We start from the raw sequence: 21993 nt of genomic DNA, 5'->3' as shown, positions 1-21993 counted from the left end.
CCTGTTCACTCTGATGGTAGTTTCTTTTGCTGTGCAGAAGCTCTTTAGTTTAATTAGATCCCATTTGTCAATTTTGGCTTTTGTTGCCATTGCTTTTGGTGTTTTAGACATGAAGTCCTTGCCCATGCCTATGTCCTGAGTAGTATTACCTAGGTTTTCTTCTAGGGTTTTTACGGGTTTAGGTCTAACATTTAAGTCTCTAATCCATCTTGAATTAATTTTTGTATAAGGAGTAAGGAAAGGATCCAGTTTCAGCTTTCTACTTATGGCTAGCCAATTTTCCCAGCACCATTTATTAAATAGGGAATCCTTTCCCCATTTCTTGTTTTTGTCAGGTTTGTCAAAGATCAGATGGCTGTAGATGTGTGGTATTATTTCTGAGGGCTCTGTTCTGTTCCTTTGGTCTATATCTCTGTTTTGGTACCAGTACCATGCTGTTTTGTTTACTGTAGCCTTGTAGTATAGTTTGAAGTCAGGTAGCGTGATGCCTCCAGCTTTGTTCTTTTGACTTAGGATTGTCTTGGCAATGTGGGCTCTTTTTTGGTTCCATGTGAACTTTAAAGCAGTTTTTTCCAATTTTGTGAAGAAAGTCATTGGTAGCTTGATGGGGATGGCATTGAATCTATAAATTACCTTGGGCAGTAGGGCCATTTTCACGATATTGATTCTTCCTATCCATGAGCATGGTATGTTCTTCCATTTGTTTGTGTCCTCTTTTATTTCACTGAGCAGTGGTTTGTAGTTCTCTTTGAGGTCCTTTACATCCCTTATAAGTTGGATTCCTAGGTATTTTATTCTCTTTGAAGCTATTGTGAATGGGAGTTCATTCATTATTTGGCTCTCAAAAAAAAATAATAATTTAGCTGTCACTTGGCCACCTCTCTGATTTGGCTGCAGTCACCCTCTGGCTCCCCACCCCTGCTACTCCAGTGACTGCCACGCTTGACCAAGCTCTAACCTATTTCAGCTCACACCTGGCATGTTTGTGAACTTGCCCCAGCACACTGCACCCAGAAGAAGGAGCAGGAAAGATTACATTGACACCAAGGGCAGCTGCAGGAGCTGCTACCTGGGCTAGGATGGGTTCTAGGAGGCAGTCAAGGATGGGGAACAAGTCTCTACTCACTCCCACTGTAAAGAGCTCTCTGCTCCCTCTTTGACAGGGAAAGCCTTCAATTCATGAGGCTTCCATTCCCACTGTATCTGCTCAAAGCAGACACTCAGTCAATGATCGATTGAAGTGCAGAGATGGGAGGATCTTAGCACCCCGCTAGACCCTCCCTCTCTTTTTGTAAGCGGAAAAACTGAGAGAGGCTGGTATAAAGGAAGGAAAGGGTCCCAGTTGGATACTTTCTTGCTGTATAACCTTTAGCAAGTCATTTCCTCTCTCCTGGCTCTCTGTTTCCTAATATGTAAAGTAAGGTGGATTAACAAGATGATCTCTAAGACACTTTTCAGTTCTTACACCTTGTCATCATCTTCAGATGCTTAGGGAGGGTCAACACCTTCACCAATGGCACTGGGCATGCTTTGGCAGGGCCGAGATCACAGCTGATTTCAGGAGTCCACACCACTCTCTAACCCCAGCCCAGTATTCTGAAGTTCAAGGACCAAAAGGTGAAGGAGTTGGAATTTGCAATAATCTGATGCTAAGTTGAAATTTACTTTTGCTTGCAAATCCCTTCATACAGATAGGCAAATTAATATTATAAGCAATTTTGAAGAGACAGAGAGGATATTTAGAGTGTCTACAAAGAAAAGCTCTATTGGAGCACCCCAGAATTCACTCCAGATGTGTTCAACGCCTTGCAATGGATGTGCTATGAAATGCTCTTATCTGTTCATTACAGTGATCCCCAAGAACACGTCTCCAAGGGATAAGTTCATTTGCCAAGTTCAATTGCTATATGCAGTAGTTATGAAAAAACTTGGTTCTTTGAAAAAACATGTTTGCTTTGGACTTTGCATTAATTCCAGCTGTTCTCCTCTGCCATGAAGCTGAAAGAGTAGGGACTGGCTGTCCTGAAATAGTGCAGCTGACCAGGGACTCAGAGCTGTTTCGTATAGTGGAGAACAACATAGATGTTTCACTAACCCTTCCTACAGGTCTTGAAGGCAAGCAGTAGAGCTTGTACTTTTTTGCAATCCCCATAATCCTTGCACATAGTAGGAGCATATGCGTATGAAGATTGAATGGACTGATGAGAAAAGCAAGGCAGAAAGGAGCAGTATGTGGCTAGGAAGTGTCCCAATGACGAAAACCCTCATGTCCCTCCCAGGACAGCACAGCAGAAAGGACACATGTGTTAGAATCAGACAGATGTAGATTTGAATCTCAGTTTTTCTCCTACTAGCTGTGTGACCTTAGGCAAGTCACCTAACCTCTCTGGGCCTTGGTTTCCTCCTCCACACAATAGGTAAAGCAATAACTGCCAATGGTCACAGTTGTAAGAGCTAAATGAGATAACATAGATAAGCATCTAGCACAGCTCCTGGCACATGATAGAAGCCCCTCTTCCTTTCTTCTATCTAGCCATAAAGATTTACATAAGAAAGGCAGCCTCCCACAGTCACCTCTGTTATTTACTTGCCCGTGCACTGAAAGCTGGGAAGCCAAAGAGCTTCCCTGTGGCCTCTATGCTGTAGGATGGGACAGTGCAGTGAAGCGTGCTCAGGAAAGTGGCCCAGACCCAAATCTCTGTGGCTGCAGGAATCCAACACAGTCAGCCTGGCTCTCCTCCAGCCAATTCTGCCAGATGTAATTTGGCTTCAGCTGGAGGTTCGAAAGCAGTTATATAATCATCATAACCCATAGCATTTGTAGAAAGCTTTTACAGTTTTAAAGCACTTTTGCATGCGTTACCTCATTTGATCCTCTCAATAACCTTGAGAGGTAGCAAAGCCAAAGACTAGAACCCCCATTTTATAGATGGAGACATTGAGGCTGGGGGGGTTTATTTGGTTCACTTAAAGTCACACTGCTAAGAAGTGGCAATATCAAAACTTGGACAAAGATCTCTGCATTCCTTTCCCTGGGCTTTTTCTACACCATCACTCTGCCTCTTTGTAATCATACTTTCATCAAGCAAAAGTTGACAGAGCCCCTACTGTGTGCCAGCAATGTACTAAGTGCCAGGATTCAGAAATGAGAGGCAGAGTCAAATTCAGGAGAGATGCAAAACCAGCTATTCAGTGAGTGCCAAGCAAGGGGTGCTGTGGTGAAGGATCAAGGGGAGCGAGTAACCCAACTTGGTCCAGGGTTTCAGGAAGGCTTACTGGAGAAGGAAATGCATTGATCTGGTCTTGGAGTCCAGCTAGAGGTTGTCCAGGCAGAGAGAGAAGTAAAAGGAGTTACTGGTGCCAGAAGCAGCAAGTGGAGAACCACAAGTGTGTGAAGCAGCAGCATATGACCTGGGGCTGTTACAAGTTGTTTGGTCTGGCTCCATCCACCCACCCACTCATTCATTCACTCATTCAACATGTATTTCCGGAGCACCCCATGTGCCAGTCACTATACTAGCAGCTAGGGATAGATACATCATGAGCAAGCAGACATAGTCCCTGAGCCCCTGGAGTCTACCTTCCAGTGGATGCTGCTGGACTCGGGCGGAAAGCAGCAGAGTGAACGGCAGAAGGAATAGGTGGAGGGCATTGCAAAAGACAGGGCATTGCAAAAGACTGGGCCTGGCAGGTCTGAATTCTAGCCTAAAGAGCATAGGGAGCCCTGATGGGTTTTCAGCACAGGATTAATGTGATAGGGTTTGCATTCCAGAGTAACTCACAGTTACCTTAGAGGATGGGCTGGAGAAGGTCATCTGGAATCCTGAAGTCCAGCCAGGAAACCAGAGTGATGCAGGCAAAAAAAAACGCTTGGGTCCTAAATTTCATCAGTAAGGAAGACAAAAGACTACATTCAGGACAGATGTAGAAAGGTTATTGATAGGTTCTGCTGCCCGATTGGTCATCGGCGTAAGGAATAAGAAGAGTGGACAGCAACTCTGAGGGTCTGACTTGAGCCCCTTGGCAGATGGTAATGCTGTTCCCTGGGACAGACGTGCAAGAGAATTGCCAATGGGGTGGGGAAGCTAAGGAAGAAGATCAGTTCCCTGTGGACAAACTGAGTGCCCAGGGTCTGCTGGAAGCATACCGCAAAGGTGAACCCAGTGTGTCTGGAGGCCAGAAGAGAGCCCAGGGCTGGAGGTGTAGATTGAAGGGTCAGGAGTTTACAGATGATACTTAATGCCTGGAAGTGAACAGGACCTCCCAAGGTAGTGCTCAGAGGAAGAAGAGACCAGATGCTACTGCAAGAAACCCCAAAGGGCATCCAGATTTGCTCTTTGATGCCAGAATTTCACTTGGTAAAATTCAGGCCCACAGCCAAGATGAAAAGCCGCTGGTTCCTGAGAGGGGTGATGGTGACGGGCTGTGGGGACTCTGACCTGCTGTCAGATTTCTGGGGTCTCGCCAATCTCTGGACCCTCGTCTGAAGTTATCCATGTGCTTCTCTCTCTCTCTCTTCTCTCCTTCAGGTGTTTACAAAATATGGGAAGTGTTACATGTTTAACTCAGGCGAGGATGGCAAACCTCTGCTCACCACGGTCAAGGGGGGGACAGGCAACGGGCTGGAGATCATGCTGGACATTCAGCAGGATGAGTACCTGCCCATCTGGGGAGAGACAGGTGAGCTGGGCACAGGGACCGGGCATAGGGTGATGGTGGAGGGCTGCAGGCCTGCCTCTGAAAGATTGGTGAGCTGTCTTGGCCCACCCTGTGAGGGATTACTCTCCAACAAGAGGTTGGTGACATGCTGCTAAATCATAAAGATGTCCCTGGCTTGAGCTGGGATGCCCCGGGTTTCCTCACATTTTACTATGTGGGAGAGGGACAGATGATGGGAATACTGGAGAGGTAAGGTAGGTAGGGGGAGGGAAGACATGCGGGAAGGTTTGAAGTAGCAGGTGTGGTTGGTCAGGTGAGTGGCTTGATTTCAGGAGAGGAGGAAAGGATGCATCAGCCTCTTTCTCTCTCAGTCATCCTGAATATCCCGACCCAGTTAGAAGAACTGAAAGGAAAGCAGGCTGCTGCCCACTGGGGGAAGCTGGAGGTGCTGGGAAGTGTTGGAATACCAAAGGACATGGGCTCAGGGACCTGGCATCGTGCCTATGTGAGCCACTGGGGGACCCATGTGTATAGACCCTAAAGCTTATTTCATGCATTCATTTATTAATTTATTTCCTCAGCAAACCATTCCTTAACCATGTACACTATCTCAGGCTTTGCACCCAAGTAAGGACATTATGATGACAAAGACCAAGTCCTTGATCATGGCCCAGAGGAAGAGACACAATCACAGGGGACAGGGTCAGGAAAAACACCAAGGGTATTTGAGCAGAGTCTTGAGATGGTCTTGGATCATCCAGATGGGCCTGATGTAATCACAGAAGTCTTTATAAGAGGGGCTTAGGAAGGTCAGACAGAGAAGGCAGTGTGATGACGGAGGCAAAGACTGGAGTGATGCAGCCACAAGCCAAGGAGTGATGGCAGCCTCTAGAATTTCACCAGGAAAAGAAGGTAAAGAGGTTCCCAAGAGTGGGAAACATGGATTTAAGGGGGACCCAAAGTCGGATTAATGCTGTGTTCAAGGCATAATGGGAAGGACTGCAGAGGTGGGTCAAGAGAGGAGCGTGGGGAGCAGCCTGAAGGGGATTGGGAGGGGAAGGAAGATTCCAGCAGGAGGGAGGTCCTGGGCCCTCAGGTTGGGGCCGAGGAAGGGGTGGAGCCCAAGCAGCCCAGCCCCCACCTCTTGCCACCCCTGTGCCTTGAGTTCATCGACTTTGGACTCTAGAGTCTGGCACTCACCATACCCAGGCTTATCAGGCTGCTGAGACAGCGAGTGCTTCCACCCCGGGAGAATTGACTGCAAACTCCAGGCTATCTCCCACCACCCCTCTCTCAGGAACACCCTGATGCGGGGAGGGGAGTGTGACCATTTACCTCCCATCACAGCCAGTCCTCTGCTCCTCCAACTGAAAGATAAAATGGCCACACACGTGTTACTGCGCCAGTGCCATCTGGAAGCTCACCTCAGGAGCCAGGGCAGCCCAAGCCCCATCAGCCACTCGCTGAGGAGACGCTTTGTTGATCCTGTGTACTTTTCTCAACTCAGTGCCCCTCCAGGTGCAGACGGATGAAGGTTTGTATCCGTTCTGATATCTGGCATCCCTGAGGGCTGGTGGACAGGGCATCCTGAGGCCAACCGGGCCCTGGGACTGTGGGGGCCTGTAGACAACCCAGGGTCCAGGGAATGGAGTCTTGGTAACCCAAAGAGAGGCCCTTCTTGCAGACACCAGAACACATATGATTATCTAATAGTCTGTGGAAGAAGAGAGAAATAAGGAAATAAAATGGGTCATGGAGACCCCACACTCAAAGCCTAAATAGAAGTTAGTTATGTCCTTCCATGATAATGGTAGGTTTCCTAGCCTGTTATCTTGATTCAGGAGAAAAGCACATGTACACACACACACACACACACACACACACACACACACGTGCACTCTCAGTGCCAGGCCCCCATCACAGACATCCTCACACAGCACAGTTCCCTGTGGGATATGGCCTTGGTCTGAGCACTGACTGCAGGCTACAAGGCTACCCAAAAAGTCTAGGTTCTGCCTCCCAAAGCCACAGATGGTCAGAGCAGGAAAGAACCTCTGAGATCATCTCTTCCAGGCCAACCTTGTCTTTCCCCTGAGGGCTGGATTGAAGTAATGATGTCTTTGAAGTCATGCAGTGAGTTCATAGCTGAACCAAGACTGTTCTGACCCAAGCTTTTGGACCCTCAGTCAACCTGACTGGACCATGAGCTACACCAATTCAGGGAAAATTCATAATCTTGATTAAGGACTTGTCACATGCTAACACTGTGCAGGTCATCATCGGGGTGTAGGAGGCATGAGAAAAGACCCCACCTTTCAGGATCTTATTATCTCACTGGGGGCACCAGATGTGCACACAGTTTCTGCAAGAGAACGCCAGTCTCGTTCCTGGCGAGAGTTTGAGTCATCCCTGCGAGATGGACCAGTACAGTCACTTAGACAGTATCCTTTGAGACTGGGGAGCTGGGGAAGCAGGCTGTATGAAGAACGGGTTTAAAGCAGGGGCAGGGGATAGAGGGGCAGAAGAAACAGGTTAAAGAAAAATCTGATCAGTGCTGTCCTATAGACCCTTCTGGGCTGATGAAGATGTTGTCTGTCTGCTCTGTCCAGTACATTAGCCACTAAACCCTGTGGCAATCGAGTATTTGCAAAGTGGCTAGGAGAATGAGGAATTGAACTTTTTTATAATTTCAATAGATTTTTGGGGAACAGGTGGTGTTTGCTTACATGAATAAGTTCTTTGGTGGTGATTTCTGAGATTTTGTTGCACCCATCACCCAAGCAGTGTACACTGTACCCAATGTGTAGTCTTTTATCCCTCACCACACACCCACACTTTTCCCCAAATCCCCAAAGTCCACTGTATCATTCTTATGCCTTTGCAGAGGAATTAAATATTTAATAAAATTTCATTTTCATTCATTTAAGTTAGCTAGCTGCAGGAGGCTGGTGGCTACCATATTAGAGAGCAGATAGTATATTGGAAAACGGCTTCTGACAACTCTAGTTGACTTCATGGATTTTGGCTTTTGCAGCCACCTCCCATATTCCTGGCGTCATAATATTCCATATTCCTGGCTATCCCCTCACCATGACCTTGAGTGTCAGGTAGAACTCCTTGTCCCCATTTTCCAGAAAAGGAGGCTGAGGTTTGGTCACTTCCCCCTGACTCCACAGCTAGACCCTTGAACTCTTGCATTAGGGTTCCCTCCATCGTACCTTTCTTCAGGCTGAGAAGGCCCTGAGCAATGTGCTGCCTCTTGCAGATGCTGGTCACCTCAAAGCTGCTTATTTCCTGGGCCAGTGGGAGGTGAGTCCCATGTGGGTGAGAGAGAAGCCAGCACATCTGTTGAAGGATGGGAGGTGGGCTCTGGCAGGTGAGAGATGCTTGTCTGTAAAACCACTTGAGAAGGTGCAGATACACATGGCTGCTTGGTCATTGATCCCGAGGACAATGAACACAGCCAGGCCTATCCCTGCCACAGCCATCAGGAGGCAGCCTTCCCGACCTGCCGAACCGTGCGGCCCCACAGATGCCATCTCCCTTCCTTAACATTCCCACCTCTCAATCCCCAGAGGAAGGAGGCCAGGCCCAGGAGTCCAGGAGATATTCGGGTGGTTTCTGAGGAAACCAGAATCCGTGTGCAGGGAGTTTTCTAACAAGTTCTAAAAGGATTCGAGTGTCAGAAAGACCACAAATAGGCCCCTCCATTTCTCATCTCCTTCTATCCTTCATGCACTCCAATGAAATACACTTTTTTATCAAATATAATCTGCCCTGATTTCCCCAAATCCTAGTGTTAATTAGTGTTAACACGATAATATGTCAAGTATGCTTTTGAGCAAAGGAATAATTTTTTTAAAGCTGTGCCATTCTAGGGGTAAAGATTTGGACCCCATTATCCCTCCAGCTTCCTCAGCTCCTACTGCCCTCTCCTCGCCTTATTAACCTGGCTGCAGTCACACAGGCTTCCCTACGGCTTCTTGAATATTCCAGGAACACCCCTACTTTGGGGCATCTGCATTTGCTACTAACGTCTATAAGAGTTCTCCTTGCTCACATATCCACATGACTCGCTGCCTCCCTGCATCAACTCTTCTCTCAGATATTACCTTCTCAATGAGGTCTCCCCTGACTACCCTGTTTAAAATTGCCACCCTCACCCCTACTCTTCATCCCTCATCCTTGAATGCTTTGCTACTTAGAAATGTCTTCCACCAGATACCCTAAATCATCTCCCTCAAGAGTTCCACAGATCTCTAGGGTGGGGACGAAATGCCACCGGTCTCTTTGCTAAAGCATAGCAAGAGTGACCTTTGCTCCAGCTTTCAACATGTTCCTCATCTCCATCTGAGACCACTTCAGCCTGGACTTCATTGTCCATATCACTGTCAGCATTTTGGTCAAAGCCATTCGACAAGTCTCTAGGAATTTCCAGACTTTCTCACATCTTCCTGTCTTCTGAGCCCTTCAAATCTCTAGAAAGTTCCTAACTTTCCCACATTTTCGTGTCTTCTTCTGAGCCCTCCAAACTTGTCCAGCTGCTGTGTGTTACCCAGTTCCAAAGTGGTTTCCACATTTTCAAGTATCTTTATAGCAATACCCCACTTTACTTGTACCAATTTACTATATTAGTCCATTTTCATACTGCCATGAAGAAATAACCAAGACTGGGAAATTTCTAAATAAAAAGAAGGTTAATGGACTTACAGTTCCACGTGGCTGGAGAGGCCTCACAATCATGGCAGAAGGTAAAGGAGGAGCAAAGGCACATCTTACATGGCAGCAGGCAAGAGAGCGTGTGCAGGGGAACTCCCATTCATGAAACCATCAGATCTCATGAGACTTATTCACTGTCACGAGAACAGCACAGGAAAACCTGCCCCCATGATTCAGTTACCTCCCACTGGGTCCCTTCCTTGACACATGGGGATTATGGGAGCTACAGTTCAATATGAGATTTGGGTGGGGAGAAAGCCAAACCATATCACCTTCATTTCCTTATTTGTTTTTATTGTCTGGCCCTTTCACTAAACACAAGTCCCAAGAAGTCAGAGACCTTGGACTGTCTGGCTCGCAGATGTATATCAGGGCACTACACATTTGTTGAGAGGAAAAACAATGCTGAAATTGTGTATACTGCCAGGGCCAGGGCGAAGGAGAAGCCCACATTAGTGAATAGCTACTCTGTGCCATGAACCTTCCCAATCACTTGCTAACAAGGTATTATAATCCTCATTGCAGGATGAGGACACAGAGCCCAGAGAGGTTGTAAGCTTCCCAAGGGCACATACCCAGTTAAGCAGTTGAACCAAGCTTAAAATTCACATCCACACCCAAAAGGGGTGCTTCCTCCACTAAATTCTTTTAATGTTCACAATGTGGTCATAAAAGCACTGCCATGAAAATAGCACAGGGAAAGAGGTTTAGGCAGCATCTCTGAAGAGAGAATGCCATATAATGATAGGTCTGCTGCCATCCTCCTTGTCTATTTTTTCCTCTTTCATCTTCAGGAGCAGAGTCATTATACTGAATGAAAGCTTTAGCACAGTCCCACGTAGAAAACAGACAAAAGCGCATGGCTGTGGTCCCACTGGAGATGGAAACCCCCGTTTGCTTTCTCCCTTGCTCCCTGTGACCAACCCCAAGGCACCACTGAGGATGCCCCGTTTGAAAACCACTGGATGGGGGGCAGATGTCATTGGGATTAAAAGTGCTGGTTGGTTCCATGACTGTGTCCATCCCAGAGACCAACTGTAAGCATCCCTCTCCCTTTTCCTGGGTGGTGAAAGAAGCTCATGACCTTTCTGCAACACACTAGAGCTGCAGGGAAGCTGCCATTCTAGACTTCTGATTAAACATGGTAGGCTGAACACATGTGTTTATGGGAGGTCCCCTTCCTAGACCCCACCTAAATGGCAATCAAAAGGGTTTTTTTACATATGTAAATATAAACCCATAGGACAAAGAGGATGGGAGAAAAGACAACCGTAAATAGTTGCCAGCCAATTTTTGGAAGATGTAAAGTAGATGGATGAGTGTCAATCAACTTGGCAGATTACACGAGGCTGAGAACTGAGGGTCTGCACTGAGGAAGCCACCAAAAGCCAATAGACATCATCTGAGAACTCCTATACAGGACCAGGAATTAGAGGCATAAGATACTGCTGAAGACAGGTTTGAGAGGTGGAGGTAAAACTAGGAGGAAGAGTTAAAAGTCTATAAAAGGAACTTTCAGGCCCCTAGACATCCTCCCATGGCCAGAAGCAGCCATACAAATATCCCTCTTACAGACTCTGGACTTGGGGAGATCGGGCACGGGTGAGGTGCTGCTATGCAGAAAAACAGGGAGGTGAGGGAAATTCTACTTACTGAGTAGTGAGACCCTCAGCCAGACTAATTTATCCCACTCACACCTGAGCAGAAGTTTGAGGGGATCCCTTCCTGGAGAAATTGACAAGCTCAAAAGAAAAGATTCACAGACAATGACAGTCAGGAATCCTTAAGAGGCCTAGTTAGGTCACCCTAGAATGAAGTCCCTTGAGGAGTGCCCCCTCAACACAAGGAAAGGCTTTAAGGACCTTTTACCCCTGAATGAGCCACCAAAGAGCCAAGCATTTAAGGGGAACCACTAACAGGCAAGGAACCCAAATCAAACCAAGAAGAAACATTGAGGAAACAGACACAATGGCTAACAGCACAAGATATAGAGCCAGGCTGCTTGGGTTCAAATCCCAGCTGTAACACCAGCTGTGTGACCTGTGTTACCTCTAAAATGAAAATAATAATATTATCTACATTTATAGGGTTGTTGGGAGGATTGAAGTGTGTTAATATTAATGAAGTGCTTAGAAAAGTGCCTGGATAATATTAGACACCACATAAGCCTTTTGATAAATAAAAAATAAATGAAGGAAGCAGGAGAAAACATCAAAACACGTTAATTAAAATTCTCAAGAGAGATAAGGGATGATACTGCATCCATAACCACAAGCATAGGATGCTATTAAAAAGCAACTTTCAGAGAAGAATAAATTAAATGTAAAATATGTTTAGGCCAGGCACTGTGGCTCAGGCCTGTAATCCCAACACATTGGGAGACTGAGGCGGGCGGATCACGAAGTCAGGAGATAGAGACCATCCTGGCTAACACGGTGAAACCCCATCTCTACTAAAAATACAAAGAATTAGCCGGGCATGGTGGCGGGCGCCTGTAGTCCCAGCTACTCGGGAGGCTGAGGCAGGAGAATGGCGTGAACCCGGGAGGCGGAGCTTGCAGTGAGCCGAGATTGTGCCACTGCACTCCAGCCTAGGTGACAGAGCGAGACCCGTCTCAAATAAATAAATTTAAAATATGATTGCAAACATTTTTAATCCATAGAAGGATTGGAACAGAGGACATCTCCCAAAAAGGTAAAACAAAAAGACAAATAGGTAGAAAGTGAGAGAAAAATATGAAAATCAGAGGGTCCTTCCAGGAAGCGATTCTAGAACATCCTATTACTAGGAGTTCTAGAGTAATAAAACCAAGAGAATGGAGAAGAGGACATTGTCAAAGGACTAATATAACAAAAATGCTCAACTGAACTACATGATTGTCCAGATGGAAAAAGCTCACAGTGTCTCATCTGCAATAGTAGCAAAAACAAAAACGCAGTCCAAGACACATCCTGGTGAAATTCAGGCTAACAGAAATAAAGAAAAAAATCTTTAAAGTTTCTGGAGAGAAAAATAGTCACATACCTGGGATCCAGAATGAGAATGGCCTAGGATTTCTCAACAGAAGTAGCCAAAGCCAAGTGGCAACGACAAAATATTTTCCAGTTTCTGGAGGGGGACACTTTCTTTTCTAAATAGAATTCTATACCCAGCAAACTACAAATGAAGTGTGACAGTAGAATTTGGTTTCCCAAAAAATGTGGAATTTTTCAGGAAGTTATTGGAGAATGAGAAGGTAAATCAAGGATTGAATAAGATTCCAGAGACAAGGATCTGGCCTAAGAGAATTTCCTGATGAGGATGAAGAGAAGAACCAGGACAATATTTGCACAGGAGGCCTGGAGAGCATTCCATCCAAACTGGAGCAGGAAGATGTTGGCTCCACAAGGGATGGCCCTTGTGGGTCTGCCTGGCTGTCCTGAGAGGCATTTTACAGCTCTGCCATAGAGTCTGGGATTTCTAGTGATGGGTACTAGCAAGCCATACAAACCAACAAAGAAAAAGCAAGGTAAAACAAAACAAAATGAAAAAAAAAAAACCAGGAAAAACAAAATATTTATTTCACAAGAAAGAGATCAAAAACATTATATACTGCAAGGCTGGGCTGTGCACAATATTTACAGAGTCATGGTTATGTAAAAGCTGGATACTGATTTAACCAAAATATCATATCACTATATTTGGAGGGTGAAAGGAAAGGCAGCATCGTGGAACACATCATCTAAGAAGCCTACATCCTCATCTTCTGTGATTAGGTAGGAATCGTGCAGATAATATAATATGATTGTAGATGATTCCTACGTGGTAGGAATTCAGTAGACAGGATCTAAAATATTTTAAAACCAAGAAATAACTCTCAAGCAGTTGACATTCATGGAAATATGAAAGTAAATACCAGAAGAAACAGCTAAAACAGTTGAAAGTTGTTGCTTCTGAGAAGTAGGACTCGGGAGTAGGAAGAGGCGGAGCAGGAAACTGCTGCTTTTCATTAAAAGCCTTGCAATACCACTTGATTTTTAAATTATGTACATATATTGCTTTGATAAAAATAATAATTAAATTTAAAATCATCATGAATTTTTAGCATAGCTGGAAGGCCTGGGCAGCTATCACGGGTAGCACGTTTCTTATCCCCCTTTACAAATGGGGCAGAACAAGCGTGGGTGGTGATGGTTGCTATGGTTTCTCCGACATCTCTGCTCCCAGGAAAACCCCTTGTCATGGTGCCAGGTCCTAAGGAGCTTCCCAGAATGACAGGAGCAGGCTCCGGCCTGAATTCTGAGTGTCCAGGGCACAGGAACCTACAGCAGCCAGCTGAGATGCTAGGCTCCCTCTCAGAGTGGGCCTCTGTGCTGGATACAGGGTCTCAACAGATATCTGAGGACTTTGAAGAAATGAGGCCATAAATCAGAAACACCATTGGAGGCAGGTATCCATTAGCATGAGAAGCAGCCTGACCTTTTTTCATTCTGGAAAGATGTGCGTAATGCACATGCTAAGCATGATGCAGAAAATACGTGTGTTCTAGTTAAAACTCCCAGCCGGTGCAAGGGTCTGAGGAGAACAGCTAGGAAGCAGATGAGACAGCTCCAACCTCAGACCTCATGTCCCCAATTTAGTAAATCTCAACTGCACACCTACTGTGTGCCAGGCACCTCAGTGATACAGATGAAGGGCCCAGTCCAGGTTTTCAAAGTTTATAATCTAGGGAATATCTGAAGGGCTCTTTTTAGATGGCAGATGGAAATTTATTCATCCAACAGCTTTCATATAAAGTGTCTAAGGAGTACCAGGCATTTGCAGTCTTTTTGGGGAACATGTCAGCAATTAAGTGTCACCAAGCGCTGTGATAGATAGAAGATAGATTGAGAACCTAGGAGGGGATAGTCGGTTCCAGAAAGGAGGGGACAAGGATATCTAAAGGGAGGCTTTAGAGAGAAGTTGACCTTTGGTTTTAGTCTCAGGCCTGTTTGCCAGGTTGCTGGGCAGCATGTGGGAGTTAGAGGAAAATCTGAGGACCTGGAGAGCTGAAGTCCTGAGCAGAGGGAGGGGAATGAGGAGCAGAGGCCAAGAACAGCCTAGAGCGTGCAAGGGCATCTGCATCTACGGAAGAGACCTGGGGTTGAAGAGATAGGTAGAGGCCAGATCACCAGGGGCCTGTGTGTTCTGCAAAAGCGTAGATGTTCTCTTGGGAGTCCTGCTAAAGTGTAATGCTCTGACCAGCAGCATCAGCATCACCTGGGAGCTTGTTAGATGCATAGAATCCCTGCCCCCTGCAACCCCAAAGTCTGTGTTGCAACAGGATCCTCCAGGAGATTTGTGTGCACATCCAAATGTAAGAAGCTCTGATCCAGACCACTGCTTCCCACCATTTGGAAGAATGAGGATGTCTTCTTAACATCAAAATATTTCTCAGGCATTACCCCACATGAAAACTCTGGTGCTTTTTTAATTCATTGAGAGAATATTGTATAACGAAAAGTTGCTATGAATCCAGTAATGCTCTGGATGATTTTGAATTCTACAATCACATCACAATCTATATACATGAGCCACTTAGCAATCTGGTTGTACCTAACTTCCACCATCGGTGTGTGTAAACAGAATTTTTACGAATAGAATCTTAATCATCCACCAACTTTCCCTACAATTTTAGACATTTTCTGATGGCATTTCAAGGGTGATAATCTCCTGAACACCAGTTACCCACCCAGAGTCATGAGCCTTCTTATCAAGTAATTTATAATCTCTGAGACTGAATGCACTAGGAAAACTCATTATTTAAAGAATCCTTCAGATAAATATTTTGGTAATAAGACTAGCCCCAACTCCACACCCGGTACTTTCACAAATGTATGTTTTGCAAATATTCTGTTTAGCAGGAATATGCAACGTTTCTCAGTTGCATAACCAAGACCTAACATTAACTATCTCCTTCCCCAACATAGGTACATCACCCCACAGTGTATAAGGTGCTTTCCCACATTCCATCCACTGATGCTCATACACTTCTATGATGTAGACAGGGCAGTTCTAGTCATCTAACAGATTAACTCATTTTAAAATGCAGTAAGCAGCTGGGCACGGTGGCTCATGCCTGTAATCCCAGCACTTTGGGAGGCTGAGGCAGGTGGATCGCCTGAGGTCAGGAGTTTGAGACCAGCCTGGCCAACATAGAGAAACCCCATCTCCACTAAAAATAAAAAATAAAAAAATAAAATAAAATAAGAAACTAGCCAGGCACGGTGGTGCATGCCTGTAATCCCAGCTACTCAGGCGGTTGATGCAGGACAGTCGCTTGAACCCGAGAGGCAGAGGTTGCAGTGAGCCAAGATCACGCCGTTGCACTCCAGCCTGGGCGACACAGTGAGACTGCATCTAAAAATAAATATATATATATATGCAGTAAGCAGAGACATTGAGTGACTTTCCCATAACCTCATGGCTAAGAAGTATTAGAATAGGATTTGAATCCACATCTTCTGATTTGGTCCTCCTTGGTTTTTTCCACACAAAGCTAGTGTTCCTTAAAAACGAAAAAAGAAAAAAAAAAGATTGCTTTGGGTAACATTCAGATCAACAAAGTATAACATGTTTTTGCTGCAGGATGTCATAGGGTCTTTAAAATACTAGTGTGCTCCATGGCTCTGCAGGAGGGGCTGAAGTTTGCAGCCTTCGCCAAACTCTTGTGGACACTTGATAACATCTCCTGGATCACCAGCCGTTGGTAAGAACACTGCTGCATCACGCTGCCACCCAGAACAGACATCATTGCATCCCATCTCGTGTGGGGACACAATGTTGATGTTTTTCTTCCTCCAGAAGTTTGCCTAGCTTCCAAATATCACCTGTGAGCAATCAAGCGTGAGCTTGCCCGTCGTTGTGCTGATTTCGGATCTTCTTAGCTAGGGATGCTGCCTTACCGTGCCTATCTGCCAGGGAAGGGTTGGAGAGGAAGGACAAGATACACATTGCCCAATTTTATATAGGCAGCAATTTGTGAATTCTTTGTGCTATCTTTAGAAAAATCAGCCTCTTCTGACTTGATGTGAGCTCTGAACAGTCACATCTATTTTTTTCAAATCTATTTTGCAGGAGATTAAAATGAGATGCAGTGAAGTGAAGACCTTTGCACATGGCCCCCAGCTCGTAGAATTTTACAGCCCAAAGTAACCTGAGAGATCAGCCCCTACTTCATTTGAACAAAAAGGAAACTAAAGCTCAGAGGCAATATAACTTGCCTGAGGTCACACAGCAATTAAGTGGTGGGGCTAAGAGTCAAACCCAGGTCTCTGTGATTTCAGAGCCTATGTTTTTCTTGATGCACTTCTCTGCCTTTCTTCCCTGGCCTCGAGCTTTCCCTGGATTTCTCTGGTCTGAGCAGGGGAGCAGGGTCTAAAATGACACCTCTGGTTGACTTCAAACAGCATCAGCAGGCCCTTTGCACCAGGATCTCAAGGCTGGGGCTGGGACTCTGGTCCTTGTTACTATCTCTGTCCCACACTCACTGAACTCCTAAGATGAAAGAACAAAGGCTGCTGAGCCCACTGCAAATTAAACTCTTCTTCCCCATCCTTCCCTGTCCAGCTTGGAACTTTATCAGCTTGTCATCTGAGACCAATGTGGCTTCTAGCCCACTAACAAAAGGCAGAGGAGGGTGAGGAATCTAGAGACCTGGATCCCAGCCACTGCCCGCCTGCCACTTGCCATGTGGCCCTTGGCCCCTGTCTTCTCTGTGAGCTTCCATTTTCTCATCTGAAAGGTGAAAAGTTAGTTAAATTGTCAAGGGGTCTCCGAGCTGCAAAATTCTATGCAGCCGTGAGTCATTGGCCCCAGTATGTCCTTTACTTTCTATGAGCTTTGATTTCTTTATCTGAAAAATGAGCATGATGTAAAAAATATAAAATAAGGCCGGGCGCGGTGGCTCAAGCCTGTAATCCCAGCACTTTGGGAGGCCGAGGCGGGTGGATCACGAGGTCAGGAGATCGAGACTATCCTGGCTAACATGGTGAAACCCCGTCTCTACTAAAAATACAAAAAACTAGCCGGGCGTGGTGGCGGGCGCCTGTAGTCCCAGCTACTTGGGAGGCTGAGGCGGGAGAATGGCGTGAACCCGGGAGGCGGAGCTTGCAGTGAGCCGAGATCACACCACTGCACTCCAGCCTGGGAGACACAGCGAGACTCCATCTCAAAAAAAAAAAAAAAAATATATATATATATATATATAAAATAAAATGTAATGAAATGGAGATATTGACACCTGCCTCAGGACAGCTGGGAGGGGCCAGCAGGATCAAGTCTGTGAAACCCCGAAGCTTACCGTATGTGTGCCAAGATTGTCTTTCGCCATGGCCCAGAGGGGATGCAAAGCTCAGCAGCTCAGGGTCCCAGCCTGCAAAGTCCCAAAGGCCCCAAACCAATGAAGAATGTGGTCAGTGATGCTAGAAAGTCACAAAGTATGTGAGCAAGGCCACATGGCAGGGGGCAAAAAGCACAGGCCTTGGAGCCCAGCAGACAAGGGTTGCATTCTGGATCTGCTTTGTGTGGCTAGGGCCAGCTGACCTCTCTGAGCCTGTTTCCATGTTTGCAAAATGGGGGCACCTACCTCTAAGGGTAACTGTGAGGTGTTAACGAAATGGTCAGCTGGCCTCTGACCATGTCCCTGCCACTCTGGCCTCCTTGCTGTTCTCGAAGTGGGCCCATTGTACACCTGTTCCAGAGCCTTGGCACTTGCTGTTCCCTCTGCCTGGAACACTTTCTCCTGGGTCATCCCATGGCTCTTGGCTCACTTCATTCTGGTTACTACACAAACACCATCACCTTGAACAGGCCTTTCCTGACTCCCAGCGAAGAGAACCACACCTGTCCTGCCCTTCCTCTGCGTCACTTCTCCTGGCACTTTTCTCTGCCAGCCTGATGTTACAAGTGTACCTGTCCACTGTCGTCCGCCTCCCCCATCCGAACATGAGCTCCAGGATGACAGAGACTTCACCGTGCTGTTGGCTTCACTGTGCTGGATAGGGGTCTCCACAGGTGTCCGAGGACTCTGGAGAAATGATGCCATAAATAAGAAACACGCTTGGAGGCAGGTATCCATTTAGCAGCCAGAAGCAGCCTGACTTTTTTCATTCTGGGAAGATGTGCTTCATGCACACGCTAAGTGTGATGCAGAAAATATACATGATTTAGTTAAAACTCCAAGCCAGCCAGGCAAGGGTGCAAGGCCGGTGGCACGTGCTCATGGTAGACATTCAATGCATAACTGTCCAGGGAGTGAGGGAACGAATGTGGACTGCTGTGAAGCATCCAGCTCTGGGTCTTGTCCTTAAGAAGGTCAGTTCTTCCTTTCTGTTTCTACGAACTCCAAAGCAGCATCTCAGGAAATGCTTTAGGGAAATAAGAATAAATAAGAAAAATGTTCCTATATTTCAGAGAGAGTTTCTCTCTTTCTTGCTTTCTCTCTCTCGCACACACATACACTAATACACGTCTGCCTGCACACACACACAGGCACACACACACACAGGCACACACACACTTTACAGTCCCCTAGGGAATGCAGAGCAGTGCCACAGCAGCTGCTTGACAGTGGCAGCCAGAGATGCCACTGCCGGGTGTGAGTGGCCCAGCTGCTGATGAGCCAAGCCCCTCCTCGTGCCTGGGTGACACAGGGACACTCCAGGCCCATTTGTCTGATGATAGGTAGCAGTGAGGTCCAAAGGATGGGCCTTAATAAACAGGTCCCCAGGGATTAAGCCACATGATTAAATGAGCAGCAGAGACCAGAAAGATATCAGCCACCCAAGACAGGAATGCCAACCACGGCCCTTCAGGGGATGGCCCAGGCAGGCTTTGCTGCCCCTGCCCAGCCCCCATGCACTTGTCAGCCTCTGGCCTGAAGTCCCTACAGAGCTGCCCACTCACTGGGCTGCAGCAGGGGTTCTGAGCTGGCTCAGCAGGTTTCATGTGGACCCAGCTTGGCCACAAACTCCCTGTGAGATCCGCACAGATCCACCCGCCTTTCAGCATCTCGGTGGCACATCTGTAAAACAAGGAGGGTGGGATCCTGTGTCTCAGAGGTGAGTTATGCAATCCTGTGTCTCAGAGGTGAATTGTGCACATTTGTTCACTTCACCAAGCATTTTTGAGTTCCACCCCATGCCAGGCACTGTGATTATAAACATAAGTAAACATTGACCCTGTCCCCAAGAGGTCTCTCAGTCTTAATAGAGAGGGAGTTGGGATCAAGTATGAACATGGTAAGTACTAGACATTGGGGTACGGAATGGAGGGAAAATGTCGAGGAGGTGGTGAGTGCAAAGGTGGGTAGAGGGTAACCACATAGAAGACGAGAGGAAGGGCCACTCTACATGGAGGGACCAGCATGAGCAAAGAGGAACATAAAACAGCAACTGATCCCCATGGATCTTGTAAAAAGCCAGAAATACTGAATTCATGATGATGATGGTGATGATGACACTGCAAATTGTTGAGTTATTAAGCTAAACTCTGTGCTAAGAACTTTCCATGCAATGGCTCATTTAAGCCTCGCAACAGCTCTATGAAGAACAATCCATTTTGATGTTCATACCCATTTTCAAAAAGAGAAAAATTAGGCTCCAAGAGATTAAATAACTTGCTATAGTTCACAGAACTGAACTAGACTTCAACTTGCCTGACCCCACAGCCCCAAGCATTTAATCAATTTCTCCTAGGCTCTCTCTGGTTCTGACGCTCCAGGTCCAAGAGGTCTGCATTTCTGCCTCTCTCAGAAAGTCTGACTCACTTGTCTGGGAAACAGGCACACTATCTCTGGGGAGATCCTTAAAGAGGTGTCGACTAAAAGGGGCAGAGCTAGGACTAGGGGACAAAATCTATAGGCAGGCAGTTTTCAACCAAAATAAGAGTGAACTTTCAAAACCATGAGCTGCCCCTTCAGGGACGGAGGTCTCTATCCCTATGCACTTGCTCAAACACAATGGCCGTCCTTCCCTGTGTGGTACCACAGAGGGGACTCCTGCTATCTATCAGGAGTTAAGTGAGAGCCCATGGGAGATCCACCAATCAGGACCCAAGCAGGGAAATCAACAGCACCCTCAAATTGAATACTAAAAGGGAAAATTAATCAAGGACTGTTAACAAAGGCATAGGCAAGGCTTGGGAAAGCAATACAGGAGGGTGCAGCATCCTGGGACTGGTAGCAGGGAGAGCCATTACCACCCCTCAGAAAGAAGAAAAGAAGCTGGTGTCAAAACTCAGAGAGAGGCGCTGTGAAGAGCTCTCCCTCCAGCCCGCAACCCAGAGCTGTGACCTTCCAAAGTGACGTGCAGCTAACCCACAGTGACCCAGCAAATGGAGTTGAGAGACTAGACACCCCGGCCTGACTCTGCTCTCTCCCTCCACTTTCCTACCTGGCCCACCATTGACTGATCCCAAGCCAGAGGGCAAGGGAGTCCATCAAGACAGTCTCTGCAAGTCAAACCCGTAGCACAGAGAGCAGGGTGGAGAAGCACTGGGGAAGAGGGTGCAAACAGAAGCTATCCCACACCCACACAAGGCCTTTGCTGCACTGTGACATGCCCCTTATATGGCTGGCCATTGTCCCACCCACTCCTCTGAAGCTGTCTGGGGAGCTAGGGTTCCCTCACTCAGCCACTGTTATAAAGTCATTTTTGTCCAAAGCAAGATTGCTTTGTATCAGCACATTCACTCTCTGAGCTCTGAAAACTCCCCCTAGCTATTCAGATAAACTTTTCTTCCTACTTCTTTCCAGTGTTTATTTTCTTGGCATGTTTTCTGTAACTTGCCAACATGAAAGATTTTAGCTTCTTTTATCGTGATGCACTTTCCCTGCCCCGTTATGCATTCTGCCCATTGCTCCTGCCTCTTCCTACAGGGCTCCCATATCCTTTCTGCATATTCAGAAAATGCACCTCCCCCCCTGGCCAGGTAGATCTCACCTTGTACCATCTATGGCCAAGCTCTTGGAAAACACTGGGAGACTGTGACTTCTGCAGGTTGAACTCCATCTTACCACACTCCTCTTGGTTCAGCATTATCTTTCATGTTACGTTGTCTGGGTTTCAACTTGGTGCCAATTAACAAGAACTCCCATGTGCATACTGTCTACATACTATGTATGTAGTAGCTTTCCCTTTCTGTCTGCGCACTCTCTCTCCCTCTCTCTCTTTCTGTTCTTAAATCCTGGTGTTCATGATGTGTAAACAAATCATTCACTGCCCAGGGACCTACACTCTTTGAAGGAGCTTAGCGTTGAATCAGTTGCCGATAAGACAAATATGAGGATGTGAATGATTCTGTCCAGCACCAATTTGAGTTGTTACTATCAGGGTGATCACACTGGGCCCACAATCAGAAGGGCCACTTACTTAGTTTAATGCTCTTGAGATTGCTGTCTTGAAATTCTTTTATTTTTTAATAGCAATGCTTACTTTTATAAATTTTTAACAACATTTATTTTAACAAGGGGGGTCCTGCATTTTCATTTGGCACTGAGACCCACAGACTATGAGTGCAGTCCCAGTTATTGTTACTGTTATTGTTGCTGTGTTGTTGTTGTGTGTGCAGCCCCACCTGCATCCCAGCAGGTGAGCA

General features: G+C 46.5%; 1 protein-coding gene across 2 annotated transcripts in view; it reads left to right on the top strand.

Annotated features, from left to right (window-relative positions):
• LOC105485175 (acid sensing ion channel subunit 2) overlaps positions 1-21993 on the top strand; it is a 1135324-nt gene that overhangs the window by 1039183 nt on the left and 74148 nt on the right. For both annotated transcript variants that reach the window (XM_071082718.1, XM_071082717.1), the window contains exon 2: positions 4530-4680. In XM_071082718.1, coding sequence (XP_070938819.1) covers positions 4530-4680 — 151 coding nt within the window. The remainder of the gene's footprint in view (positions 1-4529; positions 4681-21993) is intronic.

The sequence above is a fragment of the Macaca nemestrina genome, chromosome 17, assembly GCF_043159975.1.
Source record: "Macaca nemestrina isolate mMacNem1 chromosome 17, mMacNem.hap1, whole genome shotgun sequence".
Lineage (NCBI taxonomy): Eukaryota > Metazoa > Chordata > Mammalia > Primates > Cercopithecidae > Macaca > Macaca nemestrina.
The sequence above is the reverse complement of the archived record's forward strand: the minus strand, read 5'-3'. Positions and strand labels throughout refer to the sequence as shown.